Source organism: Nerophis lumbriciformis, linkage group LG07, assembly GCF_033978685.3.
Source record: "Nerophis lumbriciformis linkage group LG07, RoL_Nlum_v2.1, whole genome shotgun sequence".
Classification (NCBI taxonomy): domain Eukaryota; kingdom Metazoa; phylum Chordata; class Actinopteri; order Syngnathiformes; family Syngnathidae; genus Nerophis; species Nerophis lumbriciformis.
Window position 1 is genome coordinate 54,008,515 of NC_084554.2, and position 21,486 is coordinate 54,030,000.

Below are 21,486 nucleotides of genomic sequence, written 5' to 3' on the forward strand. Positions count from 1 at the left end.
TGGTTTTTGGAGTATAAATATTTGGAGTTTTGGCACCAACCGTTGGACTTGAGCTAAACAATCTAAGTCTAAGACTAGATGTGACCAATCTAAGTCTAAGACTAAATGTGACCAATCCAAGTCTAAGACTAGATCTGACCAATCTAAGTTTAAGACTAGAGCTGACCAATCTAAGTCTAAGACTTGAGCTGACCAATCTAAGTCTAAGACTAGATCTGACCAATCTAGGTCTAAGACTTGAGCTGACCAATCTAAGTCTAAGGCTAGATCTGGCAAATCTAAGTGTAAGACTAGATGTGACCAATCTAAGTCTAAGACTAGATGTGACCAATATAAGTCTAAGACTAGATCTGACCAATCTAGGTCTAAGACTTGAGCTGACCAATCTAAGTCTAAGACTAGATCTGGCCAATCTAAGTTTAAGACTAGATCTGACCAACCTAAGTTTAAGACTCTCTCTGACCAATCTAAGTCTAAGACTAGATGTGACCAATCTAAATATAAGACTAGATCTGACTAATCTAAGTCTAAGACTAGATCTGACCAATTTAATTCTAAGACTAGATCTGACCAACCTAAGTCCAAGACTCTATCTGACCAACCTAAGTCTAAGACTAGATCTGACCAATCTAAGTCTAACACTAGATCTGACCAATCTAAGTATAAGACTACATCTGATCAACCTAAGTCTAAGACTATATATAACCAACCTAAGTCTAAGACTTAAGCTGACCAATCTAAGTCTAAGGCTAGATCTGACCAATCTAAGTCTGAGACTAGATCTGACCAATTTAAGTCTAAGACTACATGTGACCAATCTAAGTCTAAGACTAAATCTGACCAATGTAAGTCTAAGACTAGATGTGACCAATCCAAGTCTAAGACTAGATCTGACCAATCTAAATCTAAGACTAGATGTGACCAATCTAAGTCTAAGACTAGATCTGACCAACCTAAGTCTAATACTCTATCTGACCAACTTAAGTCTAAGACTAGATCTGACCAATCTAAGTCTAAGACTAGATCTGACCAATCTAAGTATAAGACTAGATCTGACCAACGTAAATCTAAGACTAGATCTGACCAACGTAAATCTAAGACTCTATCTGACCAACCTAAGTCTAAGACTAGATCTGGCCAATCTAAGTATAAGACTACATCTGACCAACCTAAGTATAAGACTATATATAACCAACCTAAGACTAAGACTTGAGCTGACCAATTTAAGTCTAAGGCTAGATCTGACCAATCTAAGTCTGAGACTAGATCTGACTAATTTAAGTCTAAGACTACATGTGACCAATCCAAGTCTAAGACTAGATCTGACCAATCTAAGTCTAAGACTAGTTCTGACCAACCTAAGTCTAATACTCTATCTGACCAACCTAGGTCTAAGACTAGATCTGACCAATCTAAGTCTAAGACTAGATCTGACCAATCTAAGTCTAAGACTAGACCTGACCAACGTAAATCTAAGACTCTATCTGACCAACCTAAGTCTAAGACTAGATCTGACCAATCTAAGTCTAACACTAGATCTGACCAATCTAAGAATAAGACTACATCTGACCAACCTAAGTCTAAGACTATATGTAACCAACCTAAGTCTAAGACTTGAGCTGACCAATCTAAGTCTCAGGCTAGATCTGACCAATCTAAGTCTGAGACTAGATCTGACTAATTTAAGTCTAAGACTACATGTGACCAATCAAAGTCTAAGACTAAATCTGACCAATGTAAGTCTAAGACTAGATGTGACCAATCCAAGTCTAAGACTAGATCTGACGAATCTAAGTCTAAGACTAGATATGACCAACCTAAGTCTAATACTCTATCTGACCAACCTAAGTCTAAGACTAGATCTGACCAATCTAAGTCTAAGACTAGATCTGACCAATGTAAGTATAAGACTAGATCTGACCAACGTAAATCTAAGACTCTATCTGACCAACCTAAGTCTAAGACTAGATCTGACCAATCTAAGTCTAACACTAGATCTGACCAACCTAAGTCTAAGACTATATGTAACCAACCTAAGTCTAAGATTTGAGCTGACCAATCTAAGTCTAAGGCTAGATCTGACCAATCTAAGTATGAGACTAAATCTGACCAATCTAAATCTAAGACTAGATGTGACCAATCTAAGTCTAAGACTAGATCTGACCAATCTAAGTCTAATACTCTATCTGACCAACCTAAGTCTAAGACTAGATCTGACCAATCTAAGTCTAAGACTAGATCTGACCAATCTAAGTATAAGACTAGATCTGACCAACGTAAATCTAAGACTCTATCTGACCAACCAAAGTCTAAGACTAGATCTGACCAATCTCAGTCTAACACTAGATCTGACCAATCTAAGTATACAACTACATCTGATCAACCTAAGTCTAAGACTATATATAACCAACCTAAGTCTAAGACTTGAGCTGACCAATCTAAGTCTAAGGCTAGATCTGACCAATCTAAGTCTGAGACTAGATCTGACCAATTTAAGTCTAAGACTACATGTGACCAATCTAAGTCTAAGACTAAATCTGACCAATGTAAGTCTAAGACTAGATGTGACCAATCCAAGTCTAAGACTAGATCTGACCAATCTAAGTCTAAGACTAGATCTGACCAACCTAAGTCTAATACTCTATCTGACCAACCTAAGTCTAAGACTAGATCTGACCAATCTAAGTCTAACACTAGATCTGACCAACCTAAGTCTAAGACTATATGTAACCAACCTAAGTCTAAGATTTGAGCTGACCAATCTAAGTCTAAGGCTAGATCTGACCAATCTAAGTATGAGACTAGATCTGACTAATTTAAGTCTAAGACTACATGTGACCAATCCAAGTCTAAGACTAGATCTGACCAATCCAAGTCTAAGACTAGATCTGACCAATCTAAATCTAAGACTAGATGTGACCAATCTAAGTCTAAGACTAGATCTGACCAATCTAAGTCTAATACTCTATCTGACCAACCTAAGTCTAAGACTAGATCTGACCAAACTAAGTCTAAGACTAGATCTGACCAATCTAAGTATAAGACTAGATCTGACCAACATAAATCTAAGACTCTATCTGACCAACGTAAGTCTAAGACTAGATCTGACCAATCTATAACTAAAACTAGATGTGACCAATCTAAGTCTAAGACTAGATGTGACCAGTATAAGTCTAGATTTGACCAATCTAAATCTAAGACTAGATCTGAGCAATCTAAGTCTAAGACTAGATCTGACCAACGTAAATCTAAGACTCTATCTGACCAACCTAAGTCTAAGACTAGATCTGACCAATCTCAGTCTAACACTAGATCTGACCAATCTAAGTATAAGACTACATCTTATCAACCTAAGTATAAGACTATATATAACCAACCTAAGTCTAAGACTTGAGCTGACCAATCTAAGTCTAAGGCTAGATCTGACCAATCTAAGTCTGAGACTAGATCTGACCAATTTAAGTCTAAAACTACATGTGACCAATCTAAGTCTAAGACTAAATCTGACCAATGTATGTCTAAGACTAGATGTGACCAATCCAAGTCTAAGACTAGATCTGACCAATCTAAGTCTAAGACTAGATCTGACCAACCTGAGTCTAATACTCTATCTGACCAACCTAAGTCTAAGACTAGATCTGACCAATCTAAGTCTAAGACTAGATGTGACCAATCCAAGTCTAAGACTAGATCTGACCAATCTAAATCTAAGACTAGATGTGACCAATCTAAGTCTAAGACTAGATCTGACCAATCTAAGTCTAATACTCTATCTGATCAACCTAAGTCTAAGACTAGATCTGACCAAACTAAGTCTAAGACTAGATCTGACCAATCTAAGTATAAGACTAGATCTGACCAACGCAAATCTAAGACTCTATCTGACCAACGTAAGTCTAAGACTAGATCTGACCAATCTAAGTATAAAACTAGATCTGACCAACGTAAATCTAAGACTCTATCTGACCAACGTAAGTCTAAGACTAGATCTGACCAATCTATAACTAAAACTAGATGTGACCAATCTAAGTCTAAGACTAGATGTGACCAGTCTAAGTCTAGATCTGACCAATCTAAATCTAAGACTAGATCTGAGCAATCTATGTCTAAGACTAGAGCTGACCAACCTAAGTCTAAGACTCTATCTGACCAGCCTAAATCGAAGACTAGATCTGACCAATCTAAGTCTACGACTAGATCTGAACAATCTAAGTCTACGACTAGATCTGACCAATCTAAGTCTAAGACTAGATCTGTCTCACATTTTCAGTAGAGCCATAATAAATTCATAAAAGAACCAAACTTCATGAATGTTTTTTTTTGTGAGCAACAAGTATGTGCTCCAATCACTACATCACAAAAAATAAGAGTTGTAGAAATGATTGGAAACTCAAGGGTCAACCAAAGGACAAAGTCACATTTACTACCTAAAACAATTAGCAGTGTTTCCTTCCCATCAGAAATGTAAATAATGGAGCGATGAAGACCCGTCATAGCCGCTAGGCGCGGGTTAATGAGGGCAGGACTCAGAGGCAGCCTGAAGAAAAAAGGACTGACACTTTGACTCGCAGTGAGTCAACTGAGTCGTACATCTAAGCCTCCACGGAGCTTTGGTTGTGACGGGAACGTACAGCTCTAACATGCACTCCCGCCCTCGTACCTAAAACTTTTCCACTTGACTCGTTTGACACCGAGTCTGCAGGATGAGACGGGCCCTGGGCACCCTTCAAGTTTCAATCGGGGGGAAAAAAAAGAACTCAAACTTTTTTGCCGTCAGTGCACACGCAGATATCACTTGTATTGCACTCTGAACAGCCAGGAGAATGAACTACTGAACAGAAAGGAAAACCCAGCCAATATGAAATCATTCCATTCAGAACGAGGTCGGGAAAGAAGCCAAAGATGGAGAGTCAAAGGTAAAGATTCAATGTTCGAAGCCTAATGATCTTGACGGTTAGTTAATAAGGGTGTAAGGGTTTTGTAGATACCACGATATTTCGCTTTCATTGTCTTCACAAAAGTGGCGCCAGACGGTATCGAACAAAAAACGGGTGTGTAGTTTTTTCCCGGCACCTAAGCGTTGGCCAGGTCTAAAAAAATAGACCACATCTCCCGGAGTCCTCTGCGAAGCACCAATGTGGGGGTGTGGAACGCGGTAAGCAGGAAGTGACGTTTGTTCGTAGTTGATGAGAAGAATAGTTTTTTTGGACATTTCTTAAAAAATTTAATTAAAATATATCCATAACTATTTGGGTTATGTTGCTAGCAAACAGACAAACAAACTCTGGAGAAAACATGACCTCTTTGGCGGAGCTGAGGTATGAAAGTCGAGGCTTCCAGACCCAGCGGGACACGGTGGGGAAAAACTGAAAACTATTTGACAAATCCAATTTGTCATTCTTACAACCAGACCTGTGTGTTGACTTCCGTAACAGGCGGTTTAGGCTACAACTGTTGCCTTGACAGCCTCTGAGGAAGTCAACAGTTGTAGGTACAGAAGTCAACATTTTTTGGTACAGATGTCAACAGTTGTAGGTACAGAAGTCAACACTTGTAGGTACAGATGTCAACAGTTGTAGGTACAGAAGTCAACAGTTGTAGGTACAGAAGTCAACAGTTGTAGGTACAGATGTCAACAGTTGTAGGTACAGAAGTCAACAGTTGTTGGTACAGAAGTCAACAGTTGTAGGTAAAGAAGTCAACAGTTGTAGGTACAGAAGTCAGCAGTTGTAGGTACAGAAGTCAACAGTTGTAGGTACATAAGTCAACAGTTGTAGGTACAGAAGTCAACAGTTGTAGGTACAGAAGTCAACAGTTGTAGGTACAGAAGTCAAGAGTTGTGGGTACAGAAGTCAACACTTGTAGGTACAGAAGTCAACAGTTGTAGGTACAGATGTCAACAGTTGTAGGTACATAAGTCAACAGTTGAAGGTACAGAAGTCAACAGCTGTAGGTACAGAAGTCAACACTTGTAGGTACAGAAGTCAACAGTTGTAGGTAAAGAAGTCAACAGTTGTAGGTACAGAAGTCAACAGTTGTAGGTACAGATGTCAACAGTTGTAGGTACAGAAGTCAACACTTGTAGGTACAGATGTCAACAGTTGTAGGAAGAGAAGTCAACAGTTGTATGTACAAAAGTCAACAGTTGTAGGTACAGATGTCAACAGTTGTATGTACAGAAGTCAACAGTTGTAGGTACAGAAGTCAACAGTTGTAGGTACAGAAGTCAACAGTTGTGGGTACAGAAGTCAACACTTGTAGGTACAGATGTCAACAGTTGTAGGTACAGAAGTCAACACTTGTAGGTACAGAAGTCAACACTTGTAGGTACAGAAGTCAACAGTTGTAGGTACAGAAGTCATCACTTGTAGGTACAGATGTCAACAGTTGTAGGTACAGAAGTCAACAGTTGTAGGTAAAGAAGTCAACAGTTGTAGGTACAGAAGTCAACAGTTGTAGGTACAGATGTCAACAGTTGTAGGTACAGAAGTCAACACTTGTAGGTACATATGTCAACAGTTGTAGGAAGAGAAGTCAACAGTTGTATGTACAAAAGTCAACAGTTGTAGGTACATATGTCAACAGTTGTATGTACAGAAGTCAACAGTTGTAGGTACAGAAGTCAACAGTTGTAGGTACAGAAGTCAACAGTTGTGGGTACAGAAGTCAACACTTGTAGGTACAGATGTCAACAGTTGTAGGTACAGAAGTCAACACTTGTAGGTACAGAAGTCAACACTTGTAGGTACATAAGTCAACAGTTGTAGGTACAGAAGTCAACAGTTGTAGGTACAGATGTCAACAGTTGTAGGTACAGAAGTCAACAGTTGTAGGTACAGAAGTCAACAGTTGTAGGTACAGAAGTCAACAGTTGTTGGTACAGAAGTCAACAGTTGTAGGTACAGAAGTCAACAGTTGTAGGTACAGAAGTCAACAGTTGTAGGTACAGAAGTCAACAGTTGTAGGTACAGAGGTCAACAGTTGTGGGTACAGAAGTCAACACTTGTAGGTACAGATGTCAACAGTTGTAGGTACAGAAGTCAACAGTTGTAGGTACAGATGTCAACAGTTGTATGTACAGAAGTCAACAGTTGTAGGTACAGAAGTCAACAGTTGTAGGTACAAAAGTCAACAGTTGTAGGTACAGAAGTCAACAGTTGTAGGTACCGAAGTCAACAGTTGTAGGTACAGAAGTCAACACACGGGTCTGGCTATGAGAATAACACATTGCATAATTTTCTAAAGACCTAATGAACCTCTTTGGATTATCTGATGAATCCTCAACCCGTCCACCCTTGTTTCCACCGTTTGTTTCTCTGAATGTCGCACGGCGGCTGACAAGGTTGGTAACATTATGGCCGGACTATTATGAGGGTGTGCACAGGACTATGGCGGAAAGATGAAGATCTGCTGAGGAGCGTCACTATCAGGTGGAAATAGAAAGGCAAACTACAGCGAGCAATTTGAAAACAGACAAATAAAACCTTAATGTTCACACATCAAGGTTATGTGAATGTGAACTGTCCAGTGGGTGATAAAGTTTCTAACCATTATCCCGTGCAACCACACCTTCCACCACCTCGGATTGTGTGTTCAAGGCCCCGTCGATAGTGAGATGACAGCAGTGACTGGCGGAGGATTGAATTGCCAATTCCAATGCGCCCGTCGAGCCGATATGTCGGTCGGCTGATGTCAGCCGGGTAGATTGAGAATTGGCTTGAGTGAGAGCAGCCAGGGGTGGAGTGAACGCATGGGAGATTAGGGATGACGTTAATCCCTGAGGGGTTTGAACAGTGAGACGTGGTGTGTACCTCGGAACGCGGTGCAATGAGAGCGAAGATGAGGATGTAAGAAGCGTATTGGTCGGGGGGGGGGGGGATTTAACGGAAAGCAGGCAGAGAGACGAGTCTTAGAAGAGGCTGGAATTGATCGAGGTACTTCAGAGTGCAGGCAACAGATGAATATAACTACCGTATTCTCCGGACCGTAGGGCGCACCGTTTACAATGAATTGATTAGCGTGGACCCCGACTTAAACAAGTCCATCCATCCATCCATCTTCTTCCGCTTATCCGAGGTCGGGTCGCGGGGGCAGCAGCCTAAGCAGGGAAGCCCAGACTTCCCTCTCCCCAGCCACTTCGTCCAGCTCCTCCCGGGGGATCCCGAGGCGTTCCCAGGCCAGCCGAGAGACATAGTCTTCCCAACGTGTCCTGGGTCTTCCCCGTGGCCTCCTACCGGTCGGACGTGCCCTAAACACCTCCCGAGGGAGGCGATCGGGTGGCATCCTGACCAGATGCCCGAACCACCTCATCTGGCTCCTCTCGATGTGGAGGAGCAGCGGCTTTACTTTGAGCTACCCCCGGATGACAGAGCTTCTCACCCTATCTCTAAGGGAGAGCCCTGCCACCCGGCGGAGGAAACTCATTTCGGCCGCTTGTACCCGTGATCTTGTCCTTTCGGTCATAACCCAAAGCTCATGACCATAGGTGAGGATGGGAACGTAGATCGACCGGTAAATTGAGAGCTTTGCCTTCCGGCCCAGCTCCTTCTTCACCACAACGGATCGATACAGCGTCCGCATTACTGAAGACGCCGCACCGATCCGCCTGTCGATCTCACGATCCACTCTTCCCTCACTCGTGAACAAGACTCCGAGGTACTTGAACTCCATCCCCTTGGGGCAGGGTCTCCTCCCCAACCCGAAGATGGCACTCCACCCTTTTCCGGGCGAGAACCATGGACTCGGACTTGGAGGTGCTGGTTCTCATCCCAGTCGCTTCACACTCGGCTGCGAACCGATCCAGTGAGAGCTGAAGATCCTGGCCAGATGAAGCCATCAGGACCACATCATCTGCAAAAAGCAGAGACCTAATCCTGCAGCCACCAAACCAGATCCCCTCAACGCCTTGACTGCGCCTAGAAATTCTGTCCATAAAAGTTATGAACAGAATCGGTGACAAAGGGCAGCCTTGGCGGAGTCCAACCCTCACTGGAAACGTGTCCGACTTACTGCCGGCAATGCGGACCAAGCTCTGGCACTGAGCATACAGGGAGCGGACTGCCACAATCAGACAGTCCGATACCCCGTACTCTCTGAGCACTCCCCACAGGACTTCCCGAGGGACACGGTCGAATGCCTTCTCCAAGTCCACAAAACTGACTGGTTGGGCAAACTCCCATGCACCCTCAAGGACCCTGCCGAGAGTATAGAGCTGGTCCACAGTTCCACGACCAGGACGAAAACCACACTGTTCCTCCTGAATCCGAGGTTTCGACTATCCGGCGTAGCCTCCTCTCCAGTACACCTGAATAGACCTTACCGGGAAGGCTGAGAAGTGTGATCCCACGATAGTTAGAGCACACCCTCCGGTTCCCCTTCTTAAAGAGAGGAACCACCACCCCGGTCTGCCAATCCAGAGGCACCGCCCCCGATGTCCACGCGATGCTGCAGAGTCTTGTCAACCAAGACAGCCCCACAGCATCCAGAGCCTTAAGGAACTCCGGGCGGATCTCATCTACCCCCCGGGGCCTTGCCATCGAGGAGCTTTTTAACTACCTCAGCAACCTCAGCCCCAGAAATAGGAGAGCCCACCACAGACTCCCCAGGCACTGCTTCCTCATAGGAAGACGTGTTGGTCCTTCCTTTTCATTGGAACATATCAAATGTTGGTGTTGTTTACTTGAGTCATATTGCGGTCTACACGTATCTCTTATGTGTGACTGCCACTTATCATTACACCAATTGCTTCGAGGTCGGTAAGCAAAATCAGAATTATTCCTTACATTAGGCGCACCGGGTTATAAGGCACTCTGTCGAGTTTTGAGAAAACGAAAGTATTTTAAGTGCGCCTTATAGTCCGTAAACTAGGGTAATATCATATTGGAGGAAACTGATTTTGAGTTGTGTGTTTCAGCAGAGAGAAAAAGTGGTCGAGATGACCGTGACTTACCAATGCGGCCAACTGACTTTGGTAACGGTGTGGAGATATTGTTGAAGACCTCGATGGTTTCATACGTGGAGTGAGAGATGCGGCGCTCATGGTTATCCGGAAGGCTGCCAAGGTGGTCCGACATAGCAGGGCTGCCAGGGAGCTCCTACATAGAACAAGGGGTGAGAGTACGAAGCTTAGATATCAGTACTATTCCATTGTACGGCATTTTAGAGGGTGCCTCGAATACAGTGGTACACAATAAAACATTAACACAATGCTGTGTCACATGAAGGTTTTTTTAAATAATACCTTTGTGACATGAAAAAAACACAAGTAATGTATACAAACCTTGCGTTTACTTTTTGATATGAAAATAAAACACAAAGCAGTTTTCTTTATACATTTAGTGTGGGGACAAGTGTCTCCAATATTGTCCACACCTGTCTCCATCTAAACACAGGAGTGCTCTCTTAAACTCACGGCGGGAAGCAAGGGAAAATGACGTTAAACCAAGCTTTACTCCGAGGGGAAATCTCCGGAGCAAAGTCCGTGTCCATAGTCCGCCATGATTATCATTACGCCGTTTACAGTTACATCCCTCGCCCAAGTAAAGAGTCAAGGGCGTGGTCACTTTTTTAGGGCACGACGGCAAATGACGAGGGCGGTCGCGGCTTTTTGCCGCAGTTGCCGTAGGTTAAATTCGAGCCGTGCAAACGTTCTAATCATAACCAGGGTGTTTATTTACCAAAAAGACATGCAATAAATGAAAGAAGGCAATAATTGGAAAGGCTTAATTGAGGCTGGTCCATTTTCCAGTCTGTCAGTTGACTTAGTTCCAAGTTTGATGCAGGACGACCTTTAATGGAGAATGCTTCATAAGAGCTGCCAACAAAACACGGGGAAAACAATATAAAATCAACTTTTTCTTTGAAAATCATTTTTTACATTGAAAATCATTTTTTACCTTGAAAATCTTTTTTTTCCTTGAAAATCATTTTTTACCTTGAAAATCTTTTACCCTGAAAAAAAATGTTCACCTTGAAAATCATTTTTTACCTTGAAAATCATTGTTTACCTTGAAAATAATTTTTTACCTTGAAAAAAAATGTTTACCTTGAAAATAATCTTTTACTCTGAAAATCTTTTTTTACCTTGAAATTTTTTTTTACCTTGAAAATCATTTTTTTCCTTGAAAATCAATTTTTTCCTTGAAAATAATTTTTTTCCTTGAAAATAATTTTTTACCTTGAAAATATTTTTTTCCTTGAGAATAACTTTTTGCCTTGAAAATCAACTTTTACCTTGAAAATCAATTTTTACCTTGAAAATATTTTTTTTCCCTTGAAAATCATTTTTTACCTTGAAAAATTGTTTTACCTTAAAAAAAATGTTTTTCCTGAAAATCATTTTTTTCCTTGCAAAAAATTTTTTCCTTGCAAAAAATTTTTTACTTTGAAAATTTTTTTTACCTTGAAAATCAATTATTTCCTTGAAAATAATTTTTTACCTTGAAAATCAATTATTTCCTTGAAAAAAATGTTTTACCTTGAAAATCAATTATTTTCTTGAAAATTTTTTTTTACCTTGAAAATCAATTATTTCCTTGAAAATAATTTTTTACCTTGAAAATAATTTTTTTCTTTGAAAATAATTTTTTTCCTTGAAAATAACTTTTTGCCTTGAAAATCAACTTTTACCTTGAAAATAATTGTTTTCCTTGAAAATCATTTTTTACCTTGAAAATTAACTTTTACTTTGAAAATCATTTTTTTACCTTGAAAATTAACTTTTACCTTGAAAATCATTTTTTACCTTGAAAATCATTTTTTTCCTTGAAAATCATATTTTACCTTGAAAAATGTTTTTTTACCTTGAAAATCATTTTTTACCTTGAAAATCATTTTTTACCTTGAAAAAAAATGTTTTCCTTGAAAATAATCTTTTACCTTGAAAATAATTGTTTTCCTTGAAAATCATTTTTTACCTTGAAAATTAACTTTTACTTTGAAAATCATTTTTTTACCTTGAAAATTAACTTTTACCTTGAAAATCATTTTTTACCTTGAAAATCATTTTTTTCCTTGAAAATCATATTTTACCTTGAAAAATGTTTTTTTACCTTGAAAATAATTTTTTACCTTGAAAATAATTTTTTACCTTGAAAAAAAATGTTTTCCTTGAAAATCATTTTTTACCTTGAAAATCAATTTTTACCTTGAAAATATTTGTTTTCCCTTGAAAATCATTTTTTACCTTGAAAAATTGTTTTACCTTGAAAATTATTTTTTTCCTGAAAATCATTTTTTTCTTTTCAAAAAAATGTTTTCCTTGCAAAAAATGTTTTACTTTGAAAAATAGTTTTTACCTTGAAAATCAATTATTTCCTTGAAAATTATTTTTTACTTTGAAATTAATTTTTTTCTTTGAAAATAACTTTTTGCCTTGAAAATCAACTTTTACCTTGAAAATAATAGTTTTCCTTGAAAATAATTTTTTACCTTGAAAAATAACTTTTACCTTGAAAATCATTTTTTACCTTGAAAATCATTTTTTTTCCCTTGAAAATAATTTTTTACCTTGAAAAATTTTTTTTACCTTGAAAATCATTTTTTCCTGAAAATCATTTTTTTCCTTGAAAATAATGTTTTTCCTTAAAAATCATTTTTTACCTTGAAAATAATTGGTTACCTTGAAAATATTTTTTTTACCTTGAAAATCATTCTTTGCCTTGAAAATCAACTTTTACCTTGAAAATATTTTTTTTGCTTTGAAAACATTTTTTTACCTTGAAAATCAACTTTTACTTTGAAAATAATTTTTTTCCTTGAAAAAATTGTTTTACCTTGAAAATCCTTTTTTACCTTGAAACAACATTTTCACCTTGAAAATCATGTTTTGCCTTGAAAATCAACTTTTACCCTGAAAATCACTTTTTACCTTGAAAATCATTTTTTACCTTGAAAATAATTTTTTACAGGGATCTTTCTCAAAGCTTGACGGCTGTGTTCAGTTTGACGCCACACCTCCAGCCCGGTTGGGCTAATATTGATTTCTAACATTTCTCTTCAGATGAGACAAAAAGATGACGGCAGCAGCAAAACAAAGAGATCAGCGGGGTAAAGGTGGAACAAAGGATGAGGTGCAGTGGAATCTTTGGTAAACACCAGGATGGAAGTTATGATTTGCCTGATCTAAGGTTCTATTAAAATACGGCTGCTGTCAAGTCCCAGTGGAACGTAGACTTTATTATAAGGGAGTGGCTTGTTGACATCAGGGCAACACACAAAGAGAGAGAGTGTTTGTTTGCAGGAAATAAATACTTGAGTAAATAACAGTCAGATACGTAGTACATGCATGGACTCGGGTGGTTGAGACTTGACGGAGAATCACTTGACACTAGGGTTGCAAAAGGCTGGAAACTTTCCGGAAATTTACCACGGGAAGTTAAGCTCGGGAAGTTTGGAAATATTGACCATTTTTTGTGTTTTAGCTAATAATCATGCTGCAAGATTTAGCACAGTGGTTCTTAACCTGGGTTCGATCGAATCCTAGGGGTTCGGTGAGTCGGGCTCAAGGGTTCGGCGGAGGTCAAGACACACCCGACTCATCGTGTAAATACAAACTTCTCCCTATCGGCGTATTACGGATACGACAACAGCAGAAGTCTGACTGATTTGCAGGTGTGTAATTTGTTGTGAGTTTCAGTTTATGCACTGTGTTGGTTTTGTTCTTTGAACAAGGTGATGTTCATGCACGCTTCATTTTATGCACCAGTAAAAAAACATGGTAACACTTTAGTATGGGGAACATATTCACCATTAACTATTTGCTTATTAACATACTAATTAGTAACATATTGGTTCTTAACTAGTCATTATTAAAGTACTTATTAATGCCTTATTCGGCATGGCCTTTTTATAACCCTAAACCTCTAACCCTGACCTAAACCCGAACCAAATAACTCTAAATGAAGTCTTTATTACTTAGAATATGTTCCTCTAGTGTCCAAATAACTCTAAATTAAGTCTTTATTACTTAGAATATGTTCCCCATACTAAAGTGTTACCAAAGACATATAACTTTGTCTTGAATTTGAAAAAAAAACACATTTTGTTTTTCATAAAGAAGGGTTCAGAAGATTAAGAACCACTGATCTAGCATGTTGCATTCAATGTTTATTCCCATTAATTTCCCATTAATACCCGTTAATTTCTATATATTCCCATATATTCCCGTTAATTCCCATGGAAAGTTTCCAACTTTGAATATTCCCGGAATTTTGCAACCCTATTTGACACACACCTTTTAGTCCATACTTGCCAACCTTGAGACCGCCGAATTCGGGAGATTTTATTTTATTTTATTTTTTGGGGGGAGGAGTATATTTATAGCTAGAATTCACTGAAATGCAAGTATTTCTTATATATATATATATATATATATATATATATATATATATATATATATATATATATATATATATATATATATATATATAAATAATAAATATATATAAATAAATGAACACTAAAATTCAAGTATTTTTAAAAATTATATATGTGTATATATATATATATATTCAAGTATTTTTTTTTAATTATATATGTGTATATATGTATATATTCAATTATTTTTGTTAAATTATATATGTATATATATATATATATACACACATATATAATTTAAAAAATACTTTAATTTTAGTGTTCATTTATTTATATATATATATATATATTATTTATATATATATATAAATTCAAGTATTTGTTTTAATTATATATGTATATATATATATATATATATATATATATATACATGTATAATATAAAAAAATACTTGAATTTTAGTGTTCATTTATTTATATATATATATATTATTTATATATATATATATATATATATATATATATATATATATATATATATATATATATAATTTAACAAAAATACTTTAATTTTAGTGTTCATTTATGTATATATATATATTATTTATATATATATAAAAATTCAAGTATTTTTTAAAATCATATATGTACATTTATATATATATATATATATATATATATATATATATATATATACATGTATAATTTAAAAACAATACTTGAATTTGAAATGAAATGAAAAATTCAAGTATTTTTTTTAAATTATATATGTATTGATTGATTGATTGATATATATATATATATATATATATATATACATGTATAATTTAAAAAAAATACTTGAATTTTAGTGTTCATTTATATATATATATACATTATTTATATATATATATATATATATATATATATATATATATATATATATATATATATATACATATATATATATACATATACATATACATATACATATATATATATATATATATATATATATATATATATATATATATATATATATATATAATTTTAAAAAAATACATGAATTTCAGTGTTCATTTATTTACACATATACACGCACATAACACTCCTCTACTCATTGTTGTACTTGAAAGTGCAATGCTTTGCAGCCAGTAGCACAGCCTTTGAAGGAGCATAGGTATGGGCAGCATCTGTGAAATGTAATTTGCAGGAAATGGAGTGAGTTTAGGGTTGAATTGTCCATCCTCGTTCTATTCTCTGTCACTCGTCGTCGCCGTGACTGTCTCTTCTTCGTCCTTCTGCTTCGTCTCCTTCTTGTCGTGCGTGCAGTTGTGCGCTCTCCAGAAGCCGTGGGTGTTATAACGTGACTGGGCCGGCACGCTGTTTATATGAAGGTCCGCACAGGCCTTAAGTCCGGCTGGAAATCGGGAGAAATTGGGGAGAATGGTTGTCCCGGGAGATTTTCGGGAGAGGCACTGAAATTCGGGAGTCTCCCGGAAAATTCGGGAGGGTTGGCGAGTATGTTTCAGTCCCATCAAGTTAAAGGAACAAAATGGTGCATGGGTGTGTCGGGAGGATTCTACTTCTAAAAGGAAGTCAACAACACTGTTTCCTTTAACCTGCGCGTTTTTTAATTGGATTTCCACGACAAATAGACTTTGCAGTCAAATTTGCTTTGTCGGGGGGAAAAAAGAAAAAAAAAATGACACCAATTACACTTTTGTGTATCTGCTTTTAATTGAGTCTGCTTCTGCGCATGCTGAAAAACTTCATCACACGGAGCGTGTTTACCCACTGGAAACTTCCACAGAAGTGACGTTCCTGTAAAAATCCTGCGTCTGCAGACGCCGCCATGCCGGGGGAATCAAACACGCACGTCTCCTCCGAGACGATAACGCTTGCATTCAAGCATCAATTACACCCGGGAAGGTTGTTTGCAGAAAGTGGTAGGTATTTTTTCTTCTTTCTCTCTCCATACATTGGCGCTGAACTGCAGACGGGACGGTCAGTAAACACTATGATTAAAGTATGTCATGTGAACTCTCCCAAAGGCGTAATGGTGTGGAATTGACAGCGGGAGGACGGGGGACATACGTCGCAGGATGATTACAAGCCTTGGAAATGATGGAAACCATCCAGGCCAACGCACCAGGCGCCTTTAACAGGGTCAGGATTCTGTATCAGGACTCTGTGGACATTGGGGGCGGTACCTCTGGATTGGCAGACCGCGGGTGGTGGTTCCTCTCTTTAAGAAGGGGAACCGGAGGGTGTGCTCTAACTATCGTGGGATCACACTCCTCAGCCTTCCCGGTAAGGTCTATTCAGGTGTACTACGCCGGATAGTCGAACCTCGGATTCAGGAGGAACAGTGTGGTTTTCGACCTGGTCGTGGAACTGTGGACCAGCTCTATACTCTCGGCAGGGTCCTTGAGGGTGCATGGGAGTTTGCCCAACCAGTCTACATGTGTTTTGTGGACTTGGAGAAGGCATTCAACCGTGTCCTTCGGGAAGTCCTGTGGGGAGTGCTCAGAGAGTATGGGGTATCGGACTGTCTGATTGTGGCAGTCCGCTCCCTGTATGATCAGTGCCAGAACTTGGTCCGCATTGCCGGCAGTAAGTCGGACACGTTCCCAGTGAGGGTTGGACTCCGCCAAGGCTGCCCTTTGTCACCGATTCTGTTCATAACTTTTATGGACAGAATTTCTAGGCGCAGTCAAGGCGTTGAGGGGATCTGGTTTGGTGGCTGCAGGATTAGGTCTCTGCTTTTTGCAGATGATGTGGTCCTGATGGCTTCATCTGGCCAGGATCTTCAGCTCTCACTGGATCGGATCGCAGCCGAGTGTGAAGCGACTGGGATGAGAATCAGCACCTCCAAGTCCGAGTCCATGGTTCTCGCCCGGAAAAGGGTGGAGTGCCATCTCCGGGTTAGGGAGGAGATCTTGCCCCAAGTGGAGGAGTTCAAGTACCTCGGAGTCTTGTTCACGAGAGTGGATCGTGAGATCGACAGGCGGATCGGTGCGGCGTCTTCAGTAATGCGGACGCTGTATCGATCCGTTGTGGTGAAGAAGGAGCTGAGCCGGAAGGCAAAGCTCTCAACTTACCGGTCGATCTACGTTCCCATCCTCACCTATGGTCATGAGCTTTGGGTTATGACCGAAAGGACAAGATCACGGGTACAAGCGGCCAAAATGAGTTTCCTCCGCCGGGTGGCGGGGCTCTCCCTTAGAGATAGGGTGAGAAGCTCTGCCATCCGGGGGGAGCTCAAAGTAAAGCCGCTGCTCCTCCACATTGAGAGGAGCCAGATGAGGTGGTTCGGGCATCTGGTCAGGATGCCACCCGAGCGCCTCCCAAGGGAGGTGTTTAGGGCACGTCCGACCGGTAGGAGGCCGCGGGGAAGACCCAGGACACGTTGGGAAGACTATGTCTCCCGGCTGGCCTGGGAACGCCTCGGGGTCCCACAGGAAGAGCTGGACGAAGTGGCTGGGGAGAGGGAAGTCTGGGCTTCCCTGCTTAGGCTGCTGCCCCCGCGACCCGACCTCGGATAAGCGGAAGAAGATGGATGGATGGATGGAAGGATTCTGTATCCATATCGACAACTTTGCAAATATAATGACACTAAATGCGGTTAAACTCCCTCAAAATATGTCCGTCCTGAACTGTGGATTTCAGCTAACTGCTCGGACGTAGAAAACCCCAAATCAGTGAAGTTGTCACATTGTGGAAATAGTAAGGGTGTAACGGTACGTGTATTTGTATTGAACCGTTTCGGTACGGGGGGGTTCGGTTCGGAACGGAGGTGCACCGAACGAGTTTCCACCGAAAAAGTCAGAGCTGGAAGACCCTCCTGCCTTGTTAAGATCTCCCGTTTGGGAACATTTGGATAACATGGCTTCAAGGAAGAGAAAGACGAGCGTGGTACAAACACCGCATTCAAGCAGCCTCTCCTCAGCGAGTCAGGCAGGGCTAAAGCCATAACAAATGTTTTTATAGCAGCAGATTTAAGACCATATTGCATTGAAAACTAGATTTTGAGCCACTTCTATACAATAAGCCCATATATGCTCTTACTGCCAAGTTAGCCAGGCACTACCTCGCCATACCTGCTACCTCCGTGCCCAGCCAAAGGGTATTTTCCACAGCTGGAGACATCGTAACATGGATCCTTCAACCGGATCCATTCCGACTGGTCTGCGTGTTCAGAAAGTTGGCATCAATGCCTATTGATCTGTTCAGTCTCCTTCATGAATGAACGGGTCTCTGTCCAACCGAGATGTCTGCAATTTAGTTTCCCCCCCAAAAATCAAGGCACATGCTACACTGACACCAGTGATTTCATCCCCAAACAACAGCGGGTGGATCGTTTATCAGCCTTTAAGACCTTTCTCTCCATCAATTCTCAACACCTCAGCAAGTGTTTCATCTTCTGGTTTTGGGAGTTCTTACTTCACAGGAAAGAGAAATAAGACTAGGTCCGGGCTCAATTCCAGTTCGGTCCTCTGTTTTTTCATGCTGCTATTAACTATCTGCCTAGCTGCACACGCTGGAAACGAGTAGCTAGGGCAGAATAATGCATTTATTGAAAGTGCCGTGAGAACTTTATACTTCAGTAAACGCAGTCTCAAAGGAATATGTGACGAAACATCCACATTTCCATGTCCTGGCCCCTGAGCCCTTGGGCTATTGAAACTGTGGCCCTCTCCACAATGGACGTTATACTTTTTGTAGTGTTTATGTTTATATTTTCAGATCAACTTTTACCTTGAAAATAATGGTTTTCCTTGAAAATCATTTTTTTCCTTGAAAATTAACTTTTACGATGAAAATCAATTTTTACCTTGAAAATCATTTTTTTCCTTGAAAATCATTTTTTACCTTGAAAAAATTGTTTTACCTTGAAAATCATTTTTTTCCTGAAAATCTTTTTTTTTCCTTGAAAATAATGTTTTTCCTTCAAAATAATTTTTTACCTTGAAAATCATTTTTTTCCTTGCAAAATTTTTTTTACCTTGAAACATTTTTTTTACCTTGAAAATCTATTTTTTCCTTGAAAATCATTTTTTATCTTGAAAATCATTTTTTTCCTTGGAAATCATTTTTTACCTTGAAAATCATTTTTTTCCTTGAAAATAACTTTTTGCCTTGAAAATCAACTTTTACCTTGAAAATAATTGTTTTCCTTGAAAATAATTTTTTACCTTGAAAATTAAATTTTACCTTGAAAATCAACTTTTACCTTGAAAATAATTGTTTTCCTTGAAAATCAGTTTTTACCTTGAAAATCATTTTGTACCTTGAAAATATTTTACCCTGAAAAAAAAATGTTCACCTTGAAAATAATTTTTTACCTTGAAAATCATTGTTTTCCTTGAAAATCATTTTTTACCTTGAAAATCATTTTTTACCTTGAAAAAAAATGTTTCCTTGAAAATAATCTTTTACCTTGAAAATATTTTTTTTCCTTGCTAAACATTTTTTATCTTGAAACACTTTTTTTACCTTGAAAATCTATTTTTTCTTTGAAAATATTTTTTTCCTTGAAAATGTTTTTTTTCCTTGAAAATAACTTTTTAGCTTGAAAATCAACTTTTACGTTGAAAATAATTGTTTTCCTTGAAAATCATTTTTTTCCTTGAAAATCAATTTTTTCCTTGAAAAAATTGCTTTACCCTGAAAATCATTTTTTTCCTGAAAATCATTTTTTTCCTTGAAAATAATATTTTTTCTTAAAAATGATTTTTTACCTTGAAAATTATTTTTTTCCTGGGAAATTTTTTTTTACCTTGAAAAAATTGTTTTACCTTGAAAATCATTTTTTTCCTGAAAATCATTTTTTTCCTTGAAAATAATGTTTTTCCTTAAAAATAATTTTTTACCTTGAAAATAATTTTTTTCCTTGAAAATTATTTTCCTCGAAAATCATTTTTTATCTTGAAAATCATTGTTTTCCTTGAAAATCATTTTTTACCTTGAAAATCATTTTTTTTCCTTGAAAATAACTTTTTGCCTTGAAAATCAACTTTTACCTTGAAAATAATTGTTTTCCTTGAAAATCATTTTTTACCTTGAAAATTAACTTTTACCTTGAAAATCAACTTTTACCTTGAAAATAATTGTTTTCCTTGAAAATCATTTTTTACCTTGAAAATTAACTTTTACGATGAAAATCAATTTTTACCTTGAAAATCATTTTTTTCCTTGAAAATCATTTTTTACCTTGAAAAATTTGTTTTACCTTGAAAATCATTTTTTTCCTGAAAATCATTTTTTTCCTTGAAAATAATGTTTTTCCTTAACAAATAATTTTTTACCTTGAAAATCATTTTTTTCCTTGCAAAAAATGTTTTACCTTGAAACATTTTTTTTACCTTGAAAATCTATTTTTTCCTTGAAAATCATTTTTTATCTTGAAAATCATTTTTTTCCTTGAAAATCATTTTTTACCTTGAAAATAATTTTTTTCCTTGAAAATAACTTTTTGCCTTGAAAATCAACTTTTACCTTGAAAATAATTGTTTTCCTTGAAAATAATTTTTTACCTTGAAAATTAACTTTTACCTTGAAAATCAACTTTTACCTTGAAAATAAACTTTTACCTTGAAAATCAACTTTTACCTTGAAAATAATTGTTTTCCTTGAAAATCAGTTTTTACCTTGAAAATCATTTTGTACCTTGAAAATCATTTTTTACCTTGAAAAAAAATGTTTCCTTGAAAATAATCTTTTACCTTGAAAATATTTTTTTTCCTTGCAAAACATTTTTTATCTTGAAACACTTTTTTTACCTTGAAAATCTATTTTTTCTTTGAAAATCTTTTTTTCCTTGAAAATATTTTTTTTCCTTGAAAATAACTTTTTGCCTTGAAAATCAACTTTTACGTTGAAAATAATTGTTTTCCCTGAAAATCATGTTTTCCCTTGAAAATCAATTTTTTCCTTGAAAAAATAGCTTTACCCTGAAAATCATTTTTTTCCTGAAAATCATTTTTTTCCTTGAAAATAATGTTTTTTCTTAAAAATTATTTTTTACCTTGAAAAAATTGTTTTACCTTGAAAATCATTTTTTTCCTGAAAATCATTTTTTTCCTTGAAAATAATGTTTTTCCTTAAAAATAATTTTTTACCTTGAAAATCATTTTTTTCCTTGCAAAAAATTCTTTACCTTGAAAAAATTTTTTTACCTTGAAAATCA

The 21,486-nt window shown here is 37.6% G+C and overlaps 1 protein-coding gene across 1 annotated transcript in view; it reads right to left on the bottom strand.

Moving 5' to 3' along the window:
- LOC133609344 (partitioning defective 3 homolog) overlaps nt 1-21,486 on the bottom strand; it is a 963,929-nt gene that overhangs the window by 427,207 nt on the left and 515,236 nt on the right. The window contains exon 15 of the mRNA XM_061964873.2: nt 9,950-10,094. Coding sequence (XP_061820857.1) covers nt 9,950-10,094 — 145 coding nt within the window. The remainder of the gene's footprint in view (nt 1-9,949; nt 10,095-21,486) is intronic.